The sequence below is a fragment of the Lolium perenne genome, chromosome 7 (genome assembly GCF_019359855.2).
Source record: "Lolium perenne isolate Kyuss_39 chromosome 7, Kyuss_2.0, whole genome shotgun sequence".
Classification (NCBI taxonomy): Eukaryota; Viridiplantae; Streptophyta; class Magnoliopsida; order Poales; family Poaceae; genus Lolium; species Lolium perenne.
The window spans coordinates 252,198,501-252,223,052 of NC_067250.2; the positions used below are offsets into that span (position 1 = coordinate 252,198,501).

Below are 24,552 nucleotides of genomic sequence, written 5' to 3' on the forward strand. Positions count from 1 at the left end.
GGACGCAAAATTCATGCTCATTAATCATTGAATCTCAACCCCTTTATCCACCTTGAATCCAAACATTCTCGCAAAGACTGACTGATTTATTTAGGGAATAATCCATGAACAATCTCAACCCCTTTCTTATATCCTCATTGGTTGAAAACTAGTGCTTCTGGTTCCTGTTTATTTGAACATGCTTTAGCTGAGGTCTGTAATAAGTACTGAAAATGCTGTGATTGTCTTTTCGTTTTCTAAATGGAAAGGGTCGGAGGCCTGTTGATCTAAAATAGCCCCAGAAAAACTCCATAAAGTAACACATATATATAAGCTAAAGCCAACACATATTAGCTGAAGCTAACTCTACTGTACCATGGGCTCAAACTTGTGTGATTTCAATTGATAAATTCCCTTGACAGCGGCACTGTGCTGCCAAGTACCAACTGTAACACCAACACACCAATGAACATGCAGGATTTAAAACAACATGCTAAGCCATGAAACTTATTTTTGTGTTCAGTCGATATTTTAGCAACAGACTGGGATTTGCTACTGTACAGATTAACATCCAGAATTCAATAAAGATACAAGACTATATTACAGGAAAGTTATTGGATGGGTTGAACAGAAAACATAAAGAAACCACTTGTATAACAGATTTTGATCTGGAAAAGATGAAACAAATCTAGAAACGAAGCTGCTTGCACTGCGAAGCTACTGCCTCAGAGGGGCAGTAAGGGCACTTGAAAGTTCTGGAGCTGCTCTTTGATAGCTTCATGATCGATTGCTTCGATACAGCGTGTCCACAGGGCATCAGCATCGGAGGGTTCTCGTCACTTGACTGCTCTCTCAGCACTGGGCATACAAACACAGAGTGGTACTGAAACTCTGGTCCAATGTCTATGGGGACTGGAAGCTGCTTCATGGCCTGCCACTCCTGTTTTTTGGCAGCCATTACCATGGTTAGCTTCAACAAGGTCGGCAGTCCTTGAAAACCAGCTGATAAAGCTACATTAAGTGGGCTGTCACTGGACTGTCCCAAGATGCTGCAGAACTGATGGATTAGCTCCTCAGATAGCTTCTCCCATTGCGTCGATGACACGAACTCGGCATATGGGGACTGATCAAGCCGGTCCCAGATAAGGCAAGCCATCAGCCTCGGGATCTCCGCCTCGGTCATGAAGGCAAAGGGCCCCAGGTGAGTCCTTGCATATTGTAAAGCCTCATCTTTACTTCCTTTATTAGTAAGTATCTCAACAAACTGAAGCGAATGGAGCTTCAGCTCAAGCATTGAGCTATTCTGCAACAGCTGATCATGGTTCTTGGCAGCCCAACTGAGTGCAGGCTCAAGGTTTCTTGCTTGCATCGCTTCAAGCATTCTATACATCTCTTCAAACGCTGATTTCAGGTAAGACCCATCTGACTCACCACACTCATGGACAAAGGAGTCTCCAAGATCAAAGAGGCCCTGGCGGTAGAAATGATTTGCTATTATGTTGTTTATTGTGGAAGCCTCAAAATCCACATTTCTATATGCCTTTGATATATCTGGATTAAAAGACTTCTCAAGGAGCTTCAGATATTTGCTCAATGCAACATTCAATTCCTTTTGGCAGCCTTCGAGCTGGTTCAATGGCGCCACTTCGTTCAGCTTGGCCTTCAGTTCTGCAAGGATGTCCGAATGGTCACAACTGTCCATGGAATCTGTATTCATCATCTGCATCTTTGATATTGCCTGAGTAACTTCATTCACTATTTGATCAATAGCTTCCTGAACTTTGGTAGAAGATAAGGTACGCTTTTCGACAACTCGGTCAAAGGCCTCTCTTAGACTGTCAATCTCCATTGTAGTGCACCAAACTAAGCAGCACAATTTTGGCACTGCGTGCAAATGTCAAAAATCATAATTCGTTTAGAAAACTACAATGAAGCAAAAAATAAATGGAAGACATAACAAATGTCTAGCTGCTGACAATTCAGAATGTAGAAACTAAAGCGTATAATTAATATTCCTCGTTCCAAATTAGTTGACCCAGCTTTTTTCCAAAATGAACGAATCTATACTCTGAAATGAATCTAGATACAAGCCTAGTCAACTAATTTGGAATAGAGGGAATACTTCAGTATGGTGAATAAACCTATTGTGATCAAGAATGTATGAGATAAAGTAAACAATCTTTGCCACTAAAACATTAAAGATAGTATTCAACATCGAAATTTCTCCTCACGTTGCCACTAAAACATGAAAGAAAGTATTCAACATTAAAATTTCTCCTCATCGTGTACTACACTAAAACTCAAGACGTTAGCCAAACACTAGCAGTGCTCATAGTATCTTAGGAGCTCATAGGCAAAACAAATAGTGCTATTCTGCAATGACAGTGACACCTATAAAACAAGTTGTCAAAACGATCACACATTCTCCTTAAGCTGCACCAATAAAGCAAATAGAAGGCAACACCATGTTACCATTGTAACCTTTCTCTCTCAGTTCATAACCGCTGACTGTCAGAGCAGCCTGCAAATTTTTTTTACCATAAATCATCGTTTAAAACTTGTTCACACTAAGTCAGTGGGTTTCAAATCATTTAGCTAAGGTGCCCTCTGCATAAGATACGTATGTATTGGCTCTCAAGGACATGATGGCAAACACAATTTTTCATAGATAAAGAAGAATTTTATTGCTCTCTGACTGCCACACAGCCAAAATAGGTTATTAAAGCGAGAGAGGTCCAATTTACCCCCCTAAACTTGTCTCAAAGTTCAGCTTACAACCCTCAACTTTAATTTGGTTCAACTTTCAACCCTGAATTCTAAAAACGGTTCAGAATCACCCCTCGCATTGTATTAAGCTGGTTTTTCGTGTACCGTGTATGTCATGTTGATGAGTTGGCACAGTATATAGGAAGAAAACCCGCTAACTGGCGAGAAAAACCGGTTGAAAACATGTCAAAAAAGGGTAGAAGGTCCAATTCCGAACGGTTTATAGAATTCAGGGTTGAAGATTGAACCAAAGTAAAGTTGAGGGTTGTAATCTGAACTTTGAGACGAGTTTAGGGGGGTAAATTGGACTTCTCTCTATTAGAGCAAGTCCAGCAGTACCCCTATATTTCTCCCCCTATATCTTTCTGTAGGGGACTCCCCTAAAATGACTCCTCCCCTATATTTTAGCTATCTCCAGCAGCACCCGTATATAATCTTTCCTATATCACATTTACCTATATTTTAACAATACTTTGTAACCAACTTTGTAGTGGTTATTTCTTCAAGCGCTATAATTCGAGGGAATAATTCATACAACACAAGAAATAATTCATAATAAATGTACCAAAACAAAAAAAGAAGTACCAAACAGGGAATGTTTTAACAGTGCAAAATTAGCAGAACTGGGGCTGGGACATAAAAAGCAGGGTACAATTTATTCAACATAAGCAGTAGAAAAATTAGCGAAATTGCAGTCAACTTCACTCGATTTCCCCATCCATTGGACAACAATTTGACAACAGTAGAAAAATTGCAATGAGTGGCTTTAGCAGACAGCACCCGGCAGAATTGCTACCGCTCATTGTTCCCCTGCCAAGAAAAAAATGGGTACACCTGTGGACATTTATGTTGTCTGAGTTCACACATTTGCACACAGATCGGAGGTGAGGTCAAAATCGATATGTTCTACGTGCCCCCTCCCCAACTCGCTCTGACCGCGCGCCCTGGCCCGGCCGCATCGCCACCTAACCTAGTGTCACGCCGTCCCCTCTCATGCCGTCGGGTCTAGGTGACTTGGCCCCCTCTACCGGCCATCCCCGCCCCTCCCATGCCCAATCTTCTTCTTTCTCTCCCGGCTCACCATGGCAGTGCCACCCAAACCCCTCCCCTCTCCTGGCAAATCTTCTTCCTCTCCCTGATTCCCGTTAGGTGTGGAATTTCGAGCTCGAATTTGAGCGAAATAGAAGAAAAAACAGAGGCAGAAGAACCTGGACGAGCGCGTGGTGGCGAGAGGACTTTTCTGGGGGCGTCGGTAGGAGAGCTGCTGTAGACTTCTTTTCCCCTCTCTCTCTCCCCTATGTTTTCTATCAGGGGTGCTATCGGGGCCCTGCTCGACCTGCTCTTACAAGTTCTAGGGTGTGTCTGTTTCGGCTGCAGCTCCACAGCTGCAGCTGCCACGGCAGCTGCGAAAATGGCTAGTTGGGGGTGAAAGGTTGGACTCCAACCGTTGGAGTTGTCTGATGTCTATTTGTTTCATCTGCTGGTGCAACTGAAGCTGCAACTAAAACGTGGTGAAATGACCTGAATGTCCATGTAGTTCCGTTGGTCGGGGTTTAAGTGTTGACTATGTTGTTATAAGTGAAAACAACATTATTGGGAGCTGTTTTTGCCGCAACTGAGCATTTTTTCACTAGATTTAACTAGAATTACATTATAATAATATATGTATTTTATCCATGCATTAAAAATCATAGACACGAAATATAGATGGAAGGACGGCTGGACTTTTTGAATAATTAACATCAATTATTCAGCACCAGTAAAATAGAGCAAGCACTACATAACAACAATCGTGCATTCTGCATAGTTCCAGCCATGAAAGCTAACAAGCACAAAATTACCAAATCAGTTGTTAGTAGCACTCGTGAGTCATTATTAATGCAAACCGAACATTGTTTGGGAAAGGGGGCCACACGCATGGAAATCAGCACAGTGGTGGTGGCTTCGTGACCTGATGGTGGCCTTCCGTGAGCCACACGCACTCCTATGCTTGCTACGGGGCGAGATGGCTCCAGCAAGCGGAACAGGCTCGAGGGTGGGGCCCTGTTCCCCCACGGCGGCGGAGGTTGGGCGGGGCGGCCGGTCGGGGTAGCAGTGGGGAACATAGGCTAACCCAAGAAAATTTTAAAGCCCGGGCAAACAAACTTAGTGTGCTAATTATTTTGTCAAATACATATGATATAGGGGTGAAAATAGGCTTGCCGGCCGGCCGGAAGCCTGGGCGGCTGCCCGGGCAAAAGTGATGCTAGATCCACCTATGGCGGGAAACGCTAACGCGTGGAGCTGTTCTGGTGAAGAGGTCTGTTCGGTGGGGTGGAAGGAGAAGAAAAGAACATAACGGTTCGGTGGCATTTGGTATGTATTATGTAAATTGCTGGGAGGGTAATTCGGCAAAAAGTTCGTTTGGAGCCGGGAGCCGCTGGAAGAAGCACCGATTTCTCATCTTCCAGCTCGTAGTGTATATTTCAGCAGCGGTTCACTCAAGCGGCTGCATGGAGCTAGCCCAAAAACTGTTGTTTGTTTGGGCTCCAGCTTCCACAGCCCAGAAGCTGTTGGAGCAGCTGCTGGCAGCCCAAACAAACACACCTTAGAGTGGTAAAACTCACCTAACAACTCGGCCAAGCATTGTGCATCAAATAAAAAAATTCACATGGACCTTAGAACACCAAGATAAATGTGCTCTCATAATGAGACTGACGAACACAACAAACTAAGCCATCTGAATAGAATAACACTGTGGTGACTGCATGTACACCACCTCACACAGCTCATCATCAAGAACAGCATTCTTCACGTCGAGCTGAGAAGTATACCAGGAACAAAACAAGGTCATGGCAGCAAGAGCGCGAACAAAAAAAGACCGGTCTTTGTCACGGCCATGCTCCTGCTGAAGCCCCATGCCACAAGGCAAAGCTTTTTAGCACTCAGGAGAATGATCAGAGCGGGCCATAACCAAGAAGACCAGTTTGCAAGTGATGGGGACAGAAACATGGAGGAAGAGGACGAAGAGCACTAATTAGATTCCTTTTGTGCTTCGCCATTCAAAAGTAATGACACTAGCTTAACACCAATGTGGTCTTGTAATTGTAGCCATTCAAAGCGCGTAGTTCGTTGAACAAAAATAAAGTCTACTTCACCGGTTATCTAGTGCAGAACACGACACGATACTCTCAGCCACCATATCAGATCGGCCACCCAAGCCTAATTTACAAAGAGGACGCGCGGCGCGGGAGAACAGGACCAATACCAAAGAAGACCCAACTCAAGATTCATCTGCCATGATATCCACAACGAGGGCACACATGTAAGATTTAACAGCCGGTGGCCGGTTTCGCCCTTACTACAGGTTAGTGATCCGTGGGGAGTCGAGTTGTGACACGCAATCAGCAAGTGCCCAGGAGTTCGATCCGAAACAAGGACTCTGTACTAAACCTCGGTATCAAAGAAACGATTTTGCAGTGCCGAGCCTGACATCGAGCATGGGCTTCTTGTTGAATCCCCCAGTTTTTTTTTTACAAAATACTCCCACCAGGCAACGGAGAATTCCGCAACAACAGACTGGATGGAATTGGTAGGGAGAAGGGTATGGACGAGAGCAAACGACAGGCCGGAGCAATCCAAGCAGAAGAGTAATCCAAGCATGTTAGGGTTCGCCGCCAGCAGAAGAGTAGATCAGGGGTGGATCTAGATATGATTTACCGCGCACGCACAAAATCTGCGGGCCACCGTGGGTTCTACGGTCAATGGATGGTGAAAACTGAAAAGCTCGTACCTTAGAAACCAATCTCCGAGTTTGCAGACAGGGGTGGAGACAGAGCGGGCGTGATGTCGTCGCGATGGGAGGCAGCGCGGGAACGGCGGTGGCGTCGGCGTCGGCGCGCACGACAGGCGGAGGAGGGGCTGAGGCGTCGCGAGTGGGGATGGCTGGGTGAGGCGTCGACGGTGACATCTAAACTACGGCACGGCGGCACAACGGTGGTAGTAGTGTATAAAGGAGAGATTTTTTTAGAGCCGCATTGGGTCAGCTTTGGTTGGGTAGGTCTCAGGGACTTGCGAGAGAGGAAGAGGAAGGAAAGCTACGGCACGGTTGGCGTCTATAAGGGTGTCAAGTGGGATCCCACTTTTGTCCCACTTATAGTATAATTTGACTTTTTTAGTATAAATTTTGACATCAAAATTTGAACTACATAGTACAAAATGACATCCCACTGGGATCCCGGTATGGGATTTTGAGCGTGGATGAAGATTAGATATTTTGACTCTAAAGAAAAAAAACATATTATTAGTGATTTAATAAAAAAACCTACTAATACAGCAGTATTATGATTCTTTTTATTTTTTAGAATAATTTTGTGTACTCTATTTTTCATTTTTAAGAAACTTTTTAAATCCATTTTAAGTGAAACTATATGCAGACATATAAAAGGGTACTAAGGTAATATCGAATTGAACGACACGATCATCTCCTCTTTTATTGGCTTTGGACCTAGCATAAAGGGCGTAAAACATCAAACCAATAATTTTTGTCACATTCGATGTGTGTCCTGTAAGGCTACATTCACTAGTAACCAAGCAATCGTCCCCGAGATGTAGATGTTCAGGGCATCTCCAGCGGCGCGACGCAAACGGTCGATGAGCGACCGTTTTCGTCCGCCGTGACCGGAAATGCGTCTGGGGTATGTTCCAGCGGGGCGACGCAAAGTGACCGGGCCGTCCGCGGAGACGCAAACCTGGCCCAAATATGCGCCAGGTTTGCGTCGCGGCGGACGCTCGGAGCGACCGCCGAGCGTCCTCCATTTCTTACCCGGTCCCGCATGTCAGGGATAGCGAAATCGACCGCTTCGATTTGCTTCTTGTTCCCCTTCTTTCCTGCCCTAGTGCGACGGCACCACCCCCACCTCCAGCGCCGCCGTACGGCCGTAGCGCCGCAGTAGTTGGCGTCGGCTCCGTTCTTGCCGCGCGGGAGAGCAGGAGCGTGCTCCGCCGCGTACCTGCCAGCTGTTTTCGGGCGAAACGCTCCCGGTTGCGCCGCCCTTCCGCGCCGCCCACGACCTGTTCGGTCAATTGCGCCGGTAGGTTTCTACTCGTGTTTTCGGCGCTATTGTGCGCGGCCATTGATCCGCAGTTTGTACCCACGCATATGGACATGTGGCAGATGTTGGACAAGTTCCGCGCGGAGGTCATCGACTCCTCTTCCGATGAGGAGTCCGATGAGTCGACGCAGACATTGGCAACTACTGCGGCCTCCATGATCCACGAGTTCACCTCTAACCCGGGGCCGCAGCACCGGGGCTCTGTGAAGGGGCGCTCCAAAAACCTGCCGCGCAACAGAGTGGAAGGGCAGGCCTGCCTCCACAAGGACTACTTCCACCTCACCAATCCGATCTTCCCGGAAAAATATTTTCGGCGCCGATACAGGATGTCAAGGGACCTGTTCTTGGTCATTCTACGGGGCGTCAGAAACTACGACCCCTACTTTCAATGTAGGCGCGATGCAACGGGTGCGCTAGGCTTCACCTCCTACCAAAAATGCTCCGCGGCTATTCGCATGCTCTCATATGGAATGCCTGCGGATATATTCGATGAGTATCTTCGAATGGGTGAGAGCACCTGTCTTGAGGCCATGTACAGTTTTTGCCGAGCCGTGATTGCCGTGTTCGGAGAGTATTACTGTAGGGAGCCAACTATTGAGGATACAAGGCGCCTCCTGTCTATCAAAGAGTCTAGAGGCTTCCCAGGAATGATTGGCAGCATAGATTGCATGCACTGGCAGTGGAAAAACTGTCCATTTGGATGGCAGGGTGCGTACAGCGGGCATGAGGAAGGAAGAACTATCATTCTTCAAGCTGTCATATCTCAAGATTTATGGATTTGGCATTCATTCTTTGGCATGGCCGGTTCCAACAATGACATCAATGTGTTGCACCGATCACCGGTTTTCAACCGGCTCATGCAAGGCAAAGCTCCCTGGGTGAGCTATGAGATCAATGGAAATGCATATGACAAGCCATATTATCTTGCTGATGGCATCTACCCTGACTGGGCCACATTGGTGAAGACTGTCCGTAATCCAAACTCCGAGAAGACGAGAAGGTTTGTGAAGATGCAAGAGGCTTGCATGAAAGATGTGGAGCGCGGGTTTGGTGTGCTCCAAGCTCGGTGGGCAATTGTTCGTCACCCGGCAAGAACATGGTCGCTGAAGACCATGCATGAGGTGATGACATGCTGCGTGATCATGCACAACATGATCGTTGAGAACGAGCGTCCTGATGGCCGCAATGAGAACCAATGGGATTTCCAAGGTGAGCTGGTTGCGCCACTTCCTGGAGCTTCATCTTGGCAGGACTATCTACATAGGAATGTAGAAGTCACTGACGAAAACGTCTCCAAACAGCTGCAAACGGATCTCATTGAGCATCAATGGACATTGGCTGGCTATGCAGATCATGCCTAAAGGAGTACTATCTTATTTGCATGCAAACTTTTTAAAATTTAAATGTAATAACTATGACTTCGTTGAATATTATTTTGTTGTTTCGAAACTTCATATTTCATGCAAACGCGGAAATGCGTCGCGCCGCTGGAGCCACCCCAAGGTGCAAACGGACGCGCGGACAAAAACGGTCAGTCTCGCGTCCGCCGCGCGACGCAAACGGACATTTCGGACGTCCGAAATGCGTCGCGCCGCTGGAGATGCCCTCATGCAAGTAATGTAGTCAAAGAGTCGCTCATGTTATAGTAAATAAAAATTGCCACCAATCTCAAGTCTACTTTAGGCATGTAATTTTGTATGCGCCGTGGTCCCTAAAAAAACTTAGGTTAGTGGAACCAACTTATCGCAATATTAGCGTACATGACACCATTGTTACCTCTCTCAAAACCTCCCGGGTCAAGTGCCCTTGCGGAAACTTCGCCCTGTATAAGAAGGTATATATACTCTCTATAGTGGTTGTTTTGTCAATTTTCATCAACCTCGGCTTCACCATAGGTGTCATTAATGCCACCATTTCTGTTGCTTTGAGCTCATCACATTCGACTATTGTTACTAGAACTCTGCGAGTCTCCGTTACCTCTGTCCCGGTTTACAGGGCCTATGCGTATCCCAAGATCGTTAATTTAACTAATATAATATAATATTTATGCTATAAAAATTATACCATTAAATATTATAACATCTAAGCTTTCTAATGATATATATTTTGTAGTATATATTTTGTGTTACATTAGTTAAATTCGCGATCTAGGGATACGCGTAGGACCTGTAAACCGGGACGGAGGTAGTAGTTTTCCCGATAAAACATCAATGTCGCATTTCAACACGGAAAAGGGTACATCAAAATACTTTCCCTATCTACCTCTGGCTTTCCAGTTTCGATGTTAATCATGTTACTTGAGGGATATCCATATAAAATTCACCATGGAACTCTACCCGGTAAGTTAAGTTTTCGGTAGAAGTCATCTAAATGCCAAACACAGGACTAACAGAATTGCAAGTGCTCCAATGGATTGTATTGCTGTAAGAAGCATTTCCTTTTAGAGGAATAGTCTCATGTCTATTTTCACACTATTTTGTTTGTCTTATGTGTTTTTCTAATAGAGCTGGGGGTTTAATGCAAGTTCATTAACTTTGTTTTGCGGCTACGAGCAATGGAATCAATGATCGATACGTTACTCATGTATTCAAACATACTACCTCCGTCCCAAGGAATAAGGCGCACGCGTATTCCAAGACGAACTTTGACCATAAAAATTGAGCAACAAAATCTTGGTTATATTATATGTAGTTAGTATCGTTGGATTCGTATTGAAAAGCACTTTCTAATGATGTTAATTTTATATAAATAATCTTTATATGTTTAAAGTAATACTTAGTCGAACGAAAAGCACGTAAAACGAGAACACCTTATTCCTTGAATCGGAGGTAGTATGTAACTAGTTTGAATCTAATGATAGAGTGAAAAAATCCCGCATAAGTCAAACTGAAGTGCAGACACAAATAATTTAACTTCTGAAGCTATGGTACATGGGAGCGAATGATGCCAATACGTTTGTTATCTAGTGATGGACCAAGAAGTACACATGAAAGCAACAACACAACAACAGACAAAATAATGCCAACAGAAGGAAAAGAAAATATGTACTAGTATTAAATAAAGAATAAAAGCTGGTGTTAGGTCCATTTTCTGATTGTACAGATAAGCATATACATGTTGAACATAATAATAATCATACACATACAACTACCTAAAAGGGGGGCAAGTAAATACAAGCCGAGCAAATCATTGGCTTCACAAAAAGAATTTCTACCTAGTGGACAGGGAAACATCACAAGTAGGATCTTGCGCCAGGCTAAGAGAGTTGGTCACTCCTAGCTCTAATGTTCCTTTCATCGCCAAGGTTGGAAAAAAGCAAATATGTTTTCTTAGGTACCGCTTCGCACCAGCCGCCAGGAAAGCGATCTAAAAGGCGATCGGGATCTCCGCCTCCTGCCGGCGGCGCCTCCGGGCCGCCCGCCTCCGTGGCCTCAGAGCCATGGTCGCGTGGTGGTTCCCGGTCCCTGCCGGCGGGAGGGCTCCATCCTCACGGTTTTTTTTGTGTTTTGCTAGGTTTTGCGTCTTCTTTGGAGAGATCAGGCGGCGGCTGCTCTTTGAAGATGGAATAAGGTTCCCCCCACCCAGCCTCCGCTCCAACGACGTCCCTAGCGTTGTTGGAGGGGGTGTGGAGGTTTGTCTCTGGTGGATCTCGTCAGATCTGGCCAGTGTGTGTCTGCGGTGGATCCGGTTGGATCTGATCGTCGTTCGTCTCCGTTTGTGTGTCAGAAAATTAGAGGCTTCCGATCTATGCATCTCTTCATCGGCGGCGGTTCTTGTGTCTTTGGTGCGCTGGTCCTCTGTGGCCGTAGCACGACGACTTCCCGACTGTCTTCTACAACAAGATTCGCCCGGCTCTGATCATGGAGGGGTGATGGCAGCGGCGCGCCTTCGGCTCGCTCTAGTGTCTGTAGTCGTCGCTAGGTGGTCTTCGGACCTAGATGTAATTCTTATTGCCTCTGGTGTTCTTTGTATCGCCTTGATTGTTGATGAATAGATTGGATGTTTTCTTCGCAAAAAAAAAAAAAAGAGAGTTGGTCACTCGACTGCGCCCCTGTGGCGACTTTGACAAACACATCTTCCATGGTGGTGTCTGCGAGGCCCCATGCTTGCACTTCAACTCTCTTCTTGAAATTCTCCACAGCCATGAAGACATCTGCAATCCTAACTTCTTGCTTTGACAGCTCATATTTCTGTGTTCCTGACAAATGATATACCTTTCTTGCATTCAGTGAGAGCTTCAGTACCAAATTCTCAACCTCGTGTTCGTACTCTGAGGATGTCGTCATCGTCAAGACATAATAGCCTCCATATCTAGCTCTGAGCTGCAATATGGATTTCCGATTACTTGATGTAAACAGCAATGTCACGATGGATCTTAAATTATGGAGGGGAGGTTGCAACATGATCATGTACCTCTTGAGGCCTTCCTATGCATTGGAGCCTTCCATCTACCATAATACACAGCCGATCGCAGAGAGCTTCGGCTTCTTCCATGGAATGGGCTGTAGACATGCCAAAGAGAATCAGTGCTCTAATGCTACCATGGAAGATGAAACTATGGGCAAACACAAGTGAACAATGGTTATAGGTTGAAGGTTACTCGTAAGTATGATTGCTCTATCTTGCTTTGCTTGCTTCACTGCACTCCAGAGACTCTTCCTCGAGGCTGGATCCAGTCCAGTACTGGGCTCATCCATGTACACTACCTGAGGTGCATTTATGAAAGTACAAGCATGAATTTATAGGTGGCTGAAGAAATAAAAGATGATGTTGAAAGCTATACTTTAGCGTGTCCAATCAGTGAGATTGCGACACTAAGACGCCTTTTCATGCCACCGCTGTACTTCCTAACTTGCTTATCAGCAGCACCACCAAGAAGTAAATTTACACTTCTTAAAGATTCTTCAACAGCCTATAAATCAGTGTCATTCCAGTAAGTTTTCTGTTCAGGTTTTTATGGAACTCCATAGAACAAATAGGTTTATCTTACATAACTTACTAGGTGAATACAAACATAGTAGAGAAAGTTAAGAATTATATGCAGATCATTTCTTGGATTCACCTTAGATATTATGCTAGTGAGCTATGAAATTAGTGAACCGGTACAACTTACAAGGTCCAAAGTAGAGCCATTGAGACTCTTCAGGCGACCATAAAACTGGAGATGTTCTCTGCCAGTCAGCATCTCCCAAAGCATACTGCATCCCAAAACAGAGACAACATAATGTCAAAATGAGAAGGCATTTTCATGAAATTGACCACTTAGAAATTATTTATAACAAAGAGGTACATATCCTACTCATTCTGTGGGCAAACCCCCATGCTGTTGTAGATGTTATCCATGTCAGTATGTATGCTGAAATCCTGTACAAATGCATTCCCTGATGTTGGCTTTGTGAATCCAATCATCTGTCAAGCATCAGCAAGAAAAATGAAAGTTACAATTGGATTAAGTCATCCCAATTAACCAACGATACTACTTAATTCGGAACATTGAGGAGTTCATTTAGTGATTTAGTAATTTGATCCTGAAGAAAGCTGGTTAAATTAACCCACAATAAACATGAGTATATAGAAGATCACCAAAAAAAAAATCAGTATGGATAGGATTATAAATTATATGTGTAAAGGAAAATGAATATTTTTTAACAGAAAGGAGTGTTTCACATTGTAACAGAGCTTGGAACTTTAGATATAGCATATCAAATAAGAGATCTGGTGACAAACCATGCTAATAAAAGAGCTCTTTCCAGCTCCATTAGGACCAAGAATACCCAAACACTCTCCGTATGGTAAAGCAAGTGATAGACCTCGAACAGCATGCTTATCAGGGTTGCCATCCTTTCCATGATATACTTTCTTGAGATCGTCACATATAACAGCATAGCCACTGTACTGTTGCTGTAGTACTTGATCAACAGTCTTCCTCTGTGATTCCACCATGCCAAAGTAATATGTCAGAAACATATAAAGTAGCAGGTGACATCTTATATGCATGTTTATTCATACTTAAAAGGTAATACTTTGCCATACAAACAAATTTCACTAATTGTAAAAATACTTCAGAATGATATATGTATGAATTTGTGAAGGATTTGGATACAGCCAGATTTGATCTTAGGTTAACATGTTAGTGCAGAGCCGCTCCATGTTATCTCTCTTTTTTAAATGGTTGATTCATGTATCGACCCTATGCGACCCATGATGTAAACTTTTGTAAGACATACTTTTCAATAATGCAATAAACGCCGCATGCATCAATTGATGCAGAGGCTGGGGCTGCGGTTTCCATTTCGGAAAAAAAAATGTATGAATTTGGAGGGAACCTGCAGTTTTGTGGCACGGGTTCAAAGAGAGATGTGAAAATGTGTATCTCTTTGAAAATTGGGATAGGTGTACTCCCTCCGTCCTTAAATAAGTGGACATCTAGCTCTAAACTTTGTCCACAAAAGAGTGTACTCCTATCTTCCCAATGCATTTTAATTGCTTCTCTCTCATCGCACGGAAATCAAACCCAATAATATTGAGCATATGTTCTCCTTGTTTTCTACATGCACTTAGCTCATTGGGGGTGAAAGTATTAAAGATGAGAGATGCATCTTCCCAATGCATTTTACACTCCACTTCATAATTTGTCTTGAAAACCCCGCATGTACACATATTTGTGGACAGAGGGAGTAAGTGGCTTTTGAACAGCTCTGGGGTTTTCTCTAAGCTAATCAAATGAGAAGCCCCTTCAAGAAGTTATGGTCTATAAAAGTACTTTTTTTAATCAAGGTTTTTGTGTGGTTGCTGTTTAGGAATAGCAATTTGACTAGTGATAACGTACTTAAAAGAGGGTGGTAGGTACTGAGAAATGTTTATTATGTAATGAGAAAGAGTCAGTTGATCATTTGCTTCTATCTTAATAGTGCGGACGTAAGTTGTTTATTGGTGTGGTTTTGAGCTGTCTTTTTTCTGGTAAAACACAAAAGAGCTTTGCTTTTCATTTTATTTGAGCTGTTGTTGGTGATGTTAGAGCAAAGTTTCACTATGAATCTCTGATATGTTTCCAGAACCTGAATGTACTGTTTTATCAGTTTCATGCAAATGAAATTGGGGAAAGTGCCCCTACATTAGAAAAAGAAGGTAATTGTTATAGTTCAGTAGAAAAATAATGGAACCTTACAGGTAATTCCAAAATTTGAAACTACACATAGACCAAGTGAAAGGTGGAAAATTGAACTATGTGCAGGAGCGATGAACTGTAACATAATAACTTACTTCTTCGATAATGTCTAGCTTCTCCATTTCTACATGAACATCATTAGCAGGCCTATCGGCTACTTCGTTAACAGCTATCTTTCTCCAAGTGGGATTCTTCCTTAGAAGACGTTTGACTATAGAAATGGGACTTGGTCTGTGTCCAACTGCAGCAGCATGGTCAAAATAATATGCAACAGGAAGCAAAACCAACCACTCGACAATAATAATGATCAGCACATTCCTCATTCCATTTGAATCATCACTTAGATCACTCCATCGCATGCCAGGATTTCCTGTTTCCGAAGCCCTGATGGCATATTGGCTAAGCTCATATAATCCTCGGTATAAAGAAAATGCAGGTATTATCTCCAGAACTGTAATCCAATGTGCTGCAGTAACACAAGAAAATATTACACAATAATTTCATCCTGGTTTACCACAAGATCATGAAACTGGAATAGACAAGACTGGGTCCAAAAATGGATGGTATATATTTCATCAAAAAAATGGTATTTACTTGCTAAGGCATGGATAAAACTATAAAAAATCTATTAACAAGTTAATTTCAACTTTCAATAAGTAGAAACCTAAAAAATATTTCAATAATCACTGAACTTACATGGAAATTTTCCACCTTCAATAAAATTGCGAATAAGAGATCCTGCCATTAACCCTGATCCAAATATGTACAAGTATGCAATTGCTGGTATAAATAAGATAAGAATCAGAAACATCACACATTTTTCAGCACTGAACAATAGGATGCACACGGAAATAAAATGGCACAGTTTTTTATACCTTGAGCAGTATTAACTTTTGAAAAGAATGCTGCAGCTAGGAAGGATAATACAATCTGCAGGTTAATGAAACTGAAGAGGAAAACAAACTGGATACTGTAGTCGTTCTCCTTGAAAAAACTTAGACCTTCAAAGTAACAACTCATTAGATAAATGACTTGATAACTACTATTTTGTTCAAACAGCCATAGTCGGATAACTTGTTACCTATGACGGATCCAAAAATGACAAATAACAAAAGATACACTGTAGACAAAGTAAGGAAGTAGGCGTAGTAGATAATCCAGTAAGGGCCGTTCCCAAGCCCGTGCATTTTCATCATTGTTCGGAGCTTTTGTTGCTTCTCATATACAAGGTATGTCAGCATAACCTGCATTACAACTCAAGAGGTTCAAACATTGCAGCCCATTTACTCTGTGTAACTTTCTATGGTATGCTAGATATCCTGTTATATTCAATCCAATTTCTAGTAATAAAAAAATTATTGTCAACTCTGATACCACTTACCGGGAAAAGCAATGCGACAACCCATTCAAAAAAGAGAGGACCAGCAAGAGAAGAAAAATCAATCGTCAGACGAGTTGCTTGCTTAGGCATTTCTTTTGAGAACTCGAGCAACATTTTTATGCCTGAACCTTGACCTTGTAGAAATTGGAGATAGGCATTTGAGACCTACAAATATGTCAAGCAATATGTCATTGGGAGATTGATTTTTGTATCTCAGCGGGCTGATAATTAATAGTGATGACTCAGTGTTGTTCTCGATGAAGAACATAGAACTCACCGCATTCAGTGATCGTGAAACACGCAGAAGTCCGAATGGCATTGGAATATAAGAGATATTCTGGTAAGTCGAGTTATAAATTGCAAGCACATTGAAACGCTTCTCGTTTGAGTCCTGGAAATCATAGGCTATAAAACAGAAGTAGTTAGTGTTACAGGTGCATTAATGCCCACATGTAATGAAACAACAGTAATGTAGGCATGGAGAAGGAAAGGTGACATACCCATTGCAACTTCACTTATCCCTTCCCCAGTTTTCCCTTTCCGGTAACCCTTAAATGTCTCCTCATTGATTGTTATTGAACTATTCCGCCACAAGGGTAGACCTTGAACACATTTTATCTCTGCTAAACGAAATTTGGAAATTCAGATATGAACCTTTTAAACCAAACACTCAGAAGAGGCACATAAATTATAATACACAGAGCATCATTGAGGGAATGTATAGAATTCAGCTAAAAAAAAGGGAATGTATAGAAGTTGATGGTTCTCGCGAAATACACAAATATAGGAATAATTATGCTAGACCATTACAGTGAGAAAGAGAAGTAGCAATACTTTACCTTTCTGAACATTAACAGCATTAATGGTAGTGTGGACCGTAACTGAATCCATGGGCTTGCATTGAGATTGAAGTACATAAATGGGTGCACCCGAGATAAAAGCAGGATCAATGAAGCCCGTAGAAGTACCTGGTACATCTGTCCCCTGAAATTGCATGATAAGAAAGCAAGTTTCGAACTTTCGACCAGCGGTTTTCCATACAGAAACATACATAGAACTAGAAGTGGTAATCTGGTTATTTTAACTTACAAGGAGAAGAGTAGATATGCTTGTAAAATCAGAAAGATTTGTAAGTGGCGAGTCTATGAACATGTTCTGAATGACACCTGTCAAACAAACAAGCAAAACTGATGGTTAGACAAATATGGTATATTAAAAGAGTGTACTATCACCCTTATTTCCGTTGTTACTGCGAACAAAGAAATTAGTGTACAAAACGCAAAAAATTCTTCTAATTCCAATAGGCTAAATGACTCTGGGGGATTAAAAATATGTAAATTATACATATTACAGATTACTTACTGGTAGATAGACTTTCATTTGTTCCCGTGAAGGGTATACTGGCCGGGCAGGATTGTGATTTTCTGCATGATGCATCCGGAAGGCCTGTGAACAATTTAGAGGAATCCTGGATGGCACGATACTCGGGGCGGGGCACTTGTAGGAGAACAGGCCATTCTGGAGGATTTGGTATAGGGCAACTGCCAGCCTGATCCAGTGTAGAGTACTGAATTCCGCACACATTTTGGCATGGAACTGAACCATTCACATTAACACACTTGCAGCCACACTTGTATTTTGGTTTATCCAACAAATTGTTGATGACTCGTTGAAGGATACTGAGCAATAGACAGAGGTATATCGGAACTATTATTAGCCGAATGGTTGCCTTCCTGTTACGTTTCTGCAAGATGACGAATGAAACATGGTTTGACACCTCTTAGCACAAGCCCAGAAATCAGCATATAATTAAAGAAACTAATGTTGATTACCCGCAAATGGACCAAATTTGGCCGCTTTAACAGCAGATTTTGGCAACTTCACCATAAAATAAATGTCATTCACAACTCCTTAGTACTACCTCCGTTTTGAAATATAGCTTCCTACAAATGGCTTATATTTCGGAACCGAGGTAAAAGCAAAAAACCTAACCTTCCATTTCGTATATATAAGCCTACGACGTCAAATCACCAGATACCCAGCAAATCTATTTGTAGTTACTATTGCGAACAGGAAAACCTATCCGAGTATTTCGTAATTCGTACCACTGCGAACCCCAAAAGCACGAGAAAAAAAAAACTGAAGAAAATGGAACAACGGGCGGGCATGGATCAGACCTGGAAGATGAGATTTTTGCGCAGGAGGGCATTGGTCTGCGAGGCGAAGCTCGGTGGCCTCGATGCGCCGCCAGCAGCCCCGCTGCCCGCCGCCGAGGGCTCCATTACGCGGCAGCAGTTCTTGGGTTTCTTTCTCTTCCCTTTGACCGAATTATTGGCGTGGAAGAGCAAAAGGCAGGAGTCCTTATTAGCTAAACCGTTAAGTGAATAGTGGGCAATTTATACGGGGAACTGCTGAGGAGATGCTTCCCGCCACGAAAGACTATTTTATCTTGTTTTCAACCAGCTCTTCTTCTTCGCAAGTGCATCGTTGAACATCCAAAGAGGTTGGAGGGAGTAGGCCTCTTCCTAGTGTGGATTATAAAATTAGACACTAAAATGCATCATATCAATTTTCCCTCTATTCTTTTTTTTTGCGAATTCCGCCCATTTATTAATAATCATCAATAATAGTACAAATAGACATAAAAGTAATAAAAATTACAAACAGGTCTATTCATTCCAACGTGTATGAGTGCGATACAATTTAGAAACCTATAATTTCTTTTTTTAGGGATATAATTTAAACTTAGGGGTATGTACAGTACAGTTTTTGACTTGACCAAACGAAACTTCAATATCAGAGCCTCTTTTGTTAATATGAGTTTCCAAAAATAAAAGTTGTGAGTGAGCACCATGACAGTGCACATCCACACTTTTTGGACTTTTGCTTTTTCATATCTCTTAGGCTATATAATATATGGATTTGAAACTTTGCAAATCACTGGAAAATAACAACTAAAATGCGGGGAAAATAGCTCAGATTTTTGTACGATTTTAAATTTTAAAATATCTAAAATTTAAAACAATTCTTTAAACGTATATATATATATATAAAGTCATAAAAATCTGAACTATTCTTCGCATATTCTAATCATTATGTTTTAGTGATTTGCAAAATTTAAGTTCAAAAAAAGTATGATATGAGGGATAAGAAAAAGAGAAATTATTTGAAAGGGGAAAAAGGAGTTAATGCAGATCTTGATGCACCTACGAACAACAGATAAAAGTCTCAAAATAAAACAACAGATAAAAGTCTGTACGGAGCACGTGCTTAGTAAGTCCCCTCTCTTCCAAAAGAATGTGCTTTTCCTGTTTTGTGCTTCTTGTGGTGTAATCAAAACTGAAGTTAATACATCTCAAAATACATTATTTTAACATTTATTTTTAATGCTACTACATTTTTATGATCCTATGAATCAACCTTTGGTGGGTTCACGTTTACTTGGAATCATGGAAAAATCTATGCAAATCTTAAGGATCTTTGATTGTCAAATTAATGGAAAAATTAGGGTGTGTTTGGTAGGTCGGCTCACCTCAGAAACTCTCACCTCATCCCACTATTTCTTGTTTGTTAGGTCGGTTCGGCTGCGTTGAGCTATGCCCACCTCGTACGAAAACGGACCCTCAACCATGCCCACCTGAGAAGCTCGATTCGCTTCGCAACTCAGCTCCGTCCGGAAAACTTCCACGCGCACGCACTTCAGCCCACAGGGGTCACCGACCCGCATGCCTCATCTCTCTCATTTGCCCCCAGCCCACATCCCGTCGTCTCTCTCTCTCCCCCGTCAACTGCACGGCAACCGCCCCGCCCAACCAACTCCCGAGCTCTGTGCCGGCAACCGAGCAGCAGGCAGGCCACGCCGCCTCTCCTGGCCTCGTCCGACAGGAGGAGCTTGGCCTCACCGGCAAACTGAACGGCAGGAGGAGTCCTTGACCGACCTCGTCCGGCAGGAGGAGCTTGGCCTCACTGTGCGCGCTGCAGGAGGAGCTTGGCCAGTCGGCCTTCTTCTGGCGACTACTCTCGTTGGCGGTGGTTTCTCTCACCGGCGGCGGCTCCTCTCGCCGGTAGCGGCGCCGGAGCTCGAGCCCAACGCTTCTAGGGACTCGATTGCTTTTTAGGTTTCTCTGTAGGGATCCGATTGCTTTTCTGTTTTGTATTTAGGGACCTGATTGTTTTTTATTTTTATATGGCATGGCTCAAGTCATACAGGACAACAAACAGTATCTCAACTGAGCTCAGCTTAAGTCATACAACCTACCAAACACAACACAATAAAACACACTTGTATGCGGTGAACATAGCTGGACTCAGCTTGTATGAGCTCAGATAGCCCCACACAGTCTACCAAACACACCCTTAATTTCCTCGACCAGAGCCTGCCGAATACATTCTTTCGTCAGCATGGAATGACAGTCAAGCTGTAAATCTACCAATCATACCACTAAAGGTGGAAGCACCAGGCTATGGAAGTCAATGAGTCGAGCAGCACCACAGCCCCTGGGATCTAGATCCATCACGTTAGCTAGCTCTGACACCCAACTCAAGGTGAACGCTTAGTTAACGCGTGATTTGCCTTGAAAAGTAAATTTTGCTTGAAAATGAATTGGTGGCTTGATTGATTGAATTTGACTTCGGCCTTTTCATAATTCTCTCGTGATTTTTGGGTTGAAACTCTTTGTATTGGAGGCTTCCGCTGAAACTTCCAACGTCTTGATATACGCGGTTAGTTGATTTTTCAGCTAAGCTGACATGGACACGGCTAATTACCAAGAAACACCTGCAGAGTAAACTCTGCGCAATCTTGAAGAACCCGAATGAAGATAGGATTGCGAGCTCGATTGACCGGAAACCGCACCAACCGTCCAAATCAACAAGAGAATGCACTTGGCAACCTGCGAGAGCGTTGAGCAGTTGAAATTTGAAAAGGTGAGATTTGTTTAATTTCCACCTAGACTTCGATATGATACAGAAATACACTAATCAGTCTCTTTGACTTCACACCAGTCATTGCGTTGCCCCAGGCACAAAATCCCCAGATCATCCGGACCAGATGAGATCTGCACGGTCTCCTTCTCTCTGCATTTGATTGGGAATGGATTATGCGTCAAGTCTAAGCATGATGTCGTGATCGGGGTGGATGAAGCAAAAGTATATCAGCAAGAAGCCAGATGGCTGGCGATTGGCAAGGTTCACACATCCCGCACCTTCAGTACGGATGCTCTGGTGGAGAAGATGAAAGTCGTTTGGAATCTGTCCCGCGATCCGATCTGCAGAGAGGTTGGTGAAAACTTATTCATCTTCCAGATGTTCTGCTTGGGTGACTGGAAAAAAGTGGTTCATCAGGGCCCCTGGACCTTTCGGGGCTGGGGAGTTCTTATCGAAGATTACGATGGCTTAAGTGATCCTGAGAAATTTGTTTTTGATGGCGTCTATGTGTGGGCACAAATTCATGGCATACCCGAATTATATCGTAAAAAAGAAGTAGTGGATGATCTTGCTCGACGTGTTGGCAGAATTAAGGAGGTACAGATGACCCCAAAATTGTTCTACGATGGAAACTATGTGAGAATTCGGGTGAGAATCGATATTTCCAGGCCCCTTATGAGATTTGTGTCATTAACAATGCCTGAAGGTAAGAGAAGGTTAGCGGTGAAGTATGAGAAAATTCCTTTCTTCTGCAAGCGATGTGGTCTCCTGGGGCATGATCACGAGGAATGTGGTGACGGTGTTTGGACTGAACAGCAACTGCAGTATGGGTCGTGGATGCTAGCTGTCCGAAGAGCAAGCCAGCCTACACCGGCACCTCGCCGACTGGCTCCTCGGGCTCCTTTACGCGGAGGCTTTACTGGCAGAACTGAGGCACACAGCGTTGGCCCAAAAAAGCGGTCTTCAGATGAGGCTGATTTAGATACAACGGAAGATCTGCAAGACTCTGCCACAAGTCCAATCAAAGCTGATGCTCATAACGCCAATGTGGTACAAGGAAGTGAGAGTGATCCTGGAGCTAGAAGGCATTTGGATATGAATCTGTCTGAGGAGAGTGGTGACAACAGTATGGAGGCCGATCCTACAGATGGCGAGGCCCCTACGCCCCCTCCCCTCCCTCCACCGTATGTGAAAACGAAAGATTTGAAGAAGGCAAAGAAAATGCACAAACAGAATACTGAATTGGAAAATTGCATCATCGGCGGCATCCCTCGAGGATGACCGCCGGGCCTAATGTGTCTCCTAGGCTGGGAACCTGTCGTGGGTTGGGGCATCTGCGACAGCTCGAGAGTTGGACTGTCTTGTACAGTCCTATAAACCCTGCTTGGTGTTCCTGTGTGAAACTAGACAAAGTGAAGATCGAGTTAAAAATCTTCGCTTCCGTATTGGGATGAATGGCTGCTTTCAAGTATCTGGGGACGGCAAAGGAGGTGGTATAGCGCTATATTGGCAGGAAGGAATCATTGTTGATCTGCTTTCTTTTAGTAAGCGACATATTGATGTGCACATTAGTGGTGGCCCTTATGATCGTATGTGGCGGTGCACCTTTGTCTATGGCGAACCAAAAGCAAGTGATCGGCATCAGTTCTGGACTACAATTCGATCAGTCAAAAATAATTCCTCTGAACCCTGGTTAATGTTGGGGGACTTTAATGAGGCTATGTGGCAAGAAGAGCACTTTTCACGGACTAGACGTTCTGAAAGTTTGATGAGGGATTTCAGAGAGACCTTATCTTTCTGTGATCTCTACGATATTGGTTTTGTGGGGACTCCTTGGACTTGGGACAATAAACAGAAAGGAGAACGCAATGTAAAGGTCCGGTTGGATAGAGCTGTGGCCTCCCCGTCTTGGTCTGCATATTTTCCAGATTTTAGACTAAGGCACATTTCTTCGTCCAGGTCGGATCATACTCCTCTCCTTTTATCAGTGGAGCAGGCTCAAAATTGTCGGTTGGATAGGCCTATACGTCGCTATGAAGTGGCTTGGGAACGAGAGCCTTCCCTATCGGCGGCAGTAGAGGAAGCATGGTCGCGTAGAGTGCCCTGTCAGGATCTAGGCGACATAAATAATTCTCTGAAGGAGGTGATGTCCGGTTTGTATAGGTGGAAGGCTGTCCATTTTAAATCCTTGTCAAAGGAAATTGAAAAGAAGAGGGCCAAACTTGAAGAGTTACATGGTCGCAACGATGACAGTAGCAATTTGGAGCGAATAAACCTCACAAAGGAGATGGACGAACTTCTATACAGGGAGGAGATAGCATGGCTGCACAGCTGGGCCCGTGCAGTTACATGGCTGCGAGAAGGGGATCAAAACACAAAATTCTTTCATCGACAAGCATCAAAGAGGCGAAGGAAAAACAAAATTCGAAAGCTGAAAAGATCTGATGGCTCTTGGACAATGGATACAAATGAGATGGAAAATATGGCCTCTGCATTTTTCCAAAACCTGTACACAAAAGATGAGTCTGTTGCTCCAGATGGGGTTACGAATTTGGTTAATGAAGTTGTGACTGATGCCATGAATGAGGCTCTATGTGCAACCTATACAGAGAAGGAAATCAGTGATGCGCTTTTTCGCATTGGGCCCCTAAAGGCCCCGGGACTGACGGTTTTCTGCGAGATTTTTACAACAGAATCGGGGTTTACTCAAAGATGAGGTTGTTGCAGCGGTGCAGCTGTTTTTTGAATACGGAATTATGCCTTCTGAAGTTAATGACACTGCTATTGTCATGATACCCAAAAAGAATGAACCACAAGAACTGAAGGACTTCAGGCCTATTAGTTTATGCAACGTGACCTACAAAGTTGTGTCGAAGTGTATTGCAAATCGACTGCGCCTTATCTTGGATGAGATCATTGCGCCGACTCAAAGTGCTTTCATCCCCGGGCGTCTTATTACTGACAATGCCTTGATGGCTTTTGAGTGCATCCACTCAATACAGACAGGGGGTGCGGCTAGATCAAAATTTTGTGCATATAAGTTGGATATGGCCAAAGCTTATGACCGTGTAGATTGGAGTTTTTTGGAAGGAGTTTTAGCGAAGTTGGGCTTTCAAAGCAAATGGATACGGTGGGTGATGGCATGTGTGACCTCCGTACGGTACTCAATTCGCTTTAACGGACATATGTTGGACTCTTTCTCTCCGTCTCGCGGGCTTCGCCAAGGTGATCCACTTTCG

At 43.5% G+C, this 24,552-nt stretch overlaps 2 protein-coding genes across 2 annotated transcripts; both read right to left on the bottom strand.

Moving 5' to 3' along the window:
- Positions 1–479: 479 nt before the first annotated feature.
- On the bottom strand, positions 480–6,656 carry LOC127313324 (protein RMD5 homolog). Its single transcript, XM_051343863.2, has 2 exons — positions 6,518–6,656; positions 480–1,863 (listed from the first exon to the last, which is right to left on the bottom strand). The coding sequence occupies exon 2, from the start codon at positions 1,826–1,828 to the stop codon at positions 668–670; it is 1,161 nt and encodes a 386-aa protein (XP_051199823.1). The 5' UTR covers positions 1,829–1,863; positions 6,518–6,656; the 3' UTR covers positions 480–667.
- Positions 6,657–10,868: 4,212 nt separating this feature from the next.
- On the bottom strand, positions 10,869–18,811 carry LOC127313329 (ABC transporter A family member 8). The gene is made up of 18 exons (XM_051343867.2): positions 18,565–18,811; positions 17,750–18,131; positions 17,477–17,553; positions 17,227–17,371; positions 16,888–17,007; positions 16,665–16,792; positions 16,388–16,552; positions 16,088–16,250; positions 15,882–16,007; positions 15,703–15,786; positions 15,102–15,472; positions 13,566–13,766; positions 13,138–13,247; positions 12,952–13,036; positions 12,622–12,750; positions 12,439–12,544; positions 12,252–12,340; positions 10,869–12,160 (listed from the first exon to the last, which is right to left on the bottom strand). Exons 1-18 carry the CDS (start codon positions 18,667–18,669, stop codon positions 11,786–11,788), a joined length of 2,961 nt encoding a protein of 986 aa, XP_051199827.1. The 5' UTR covers positions 18,670–18,811; the 3' UTR covers positions 10,869–11,785.
- Positions 18,812–24,552: the final 5,741 nt, after the last annotated feature.

Coding starts and splice junctions, on each gene's coding strand:
- LOC127313324 (XM_051343863.2), bottom strand. CDS start 1,828: ATGGAGATTGACAGTCTAAGAGAGGCCTTTGACCGAGTTGTCGAAAAG.
- LOC127313329 (XM_051343867.2), bottom strand. CDS start 18,669: ATGGAGCCCTCGGCGGCGGGCAGCGGGGCTGCTGGCGGCGCATCGAGG. Junction 17,554..17,749: donor AAATGAAAGTCTATCTACCA/GTAAGTAATCTG, acceptor TTTGTTTGACAG/GTGTCATTCAGAACATGTTC. Junction 13,248..13,565: donor AGAGCTCTTTTATTAGCATG/GTTTGTCACCAG, acceptor GATGCTTGACAG/ATGATTGGATTCACAAAGCC.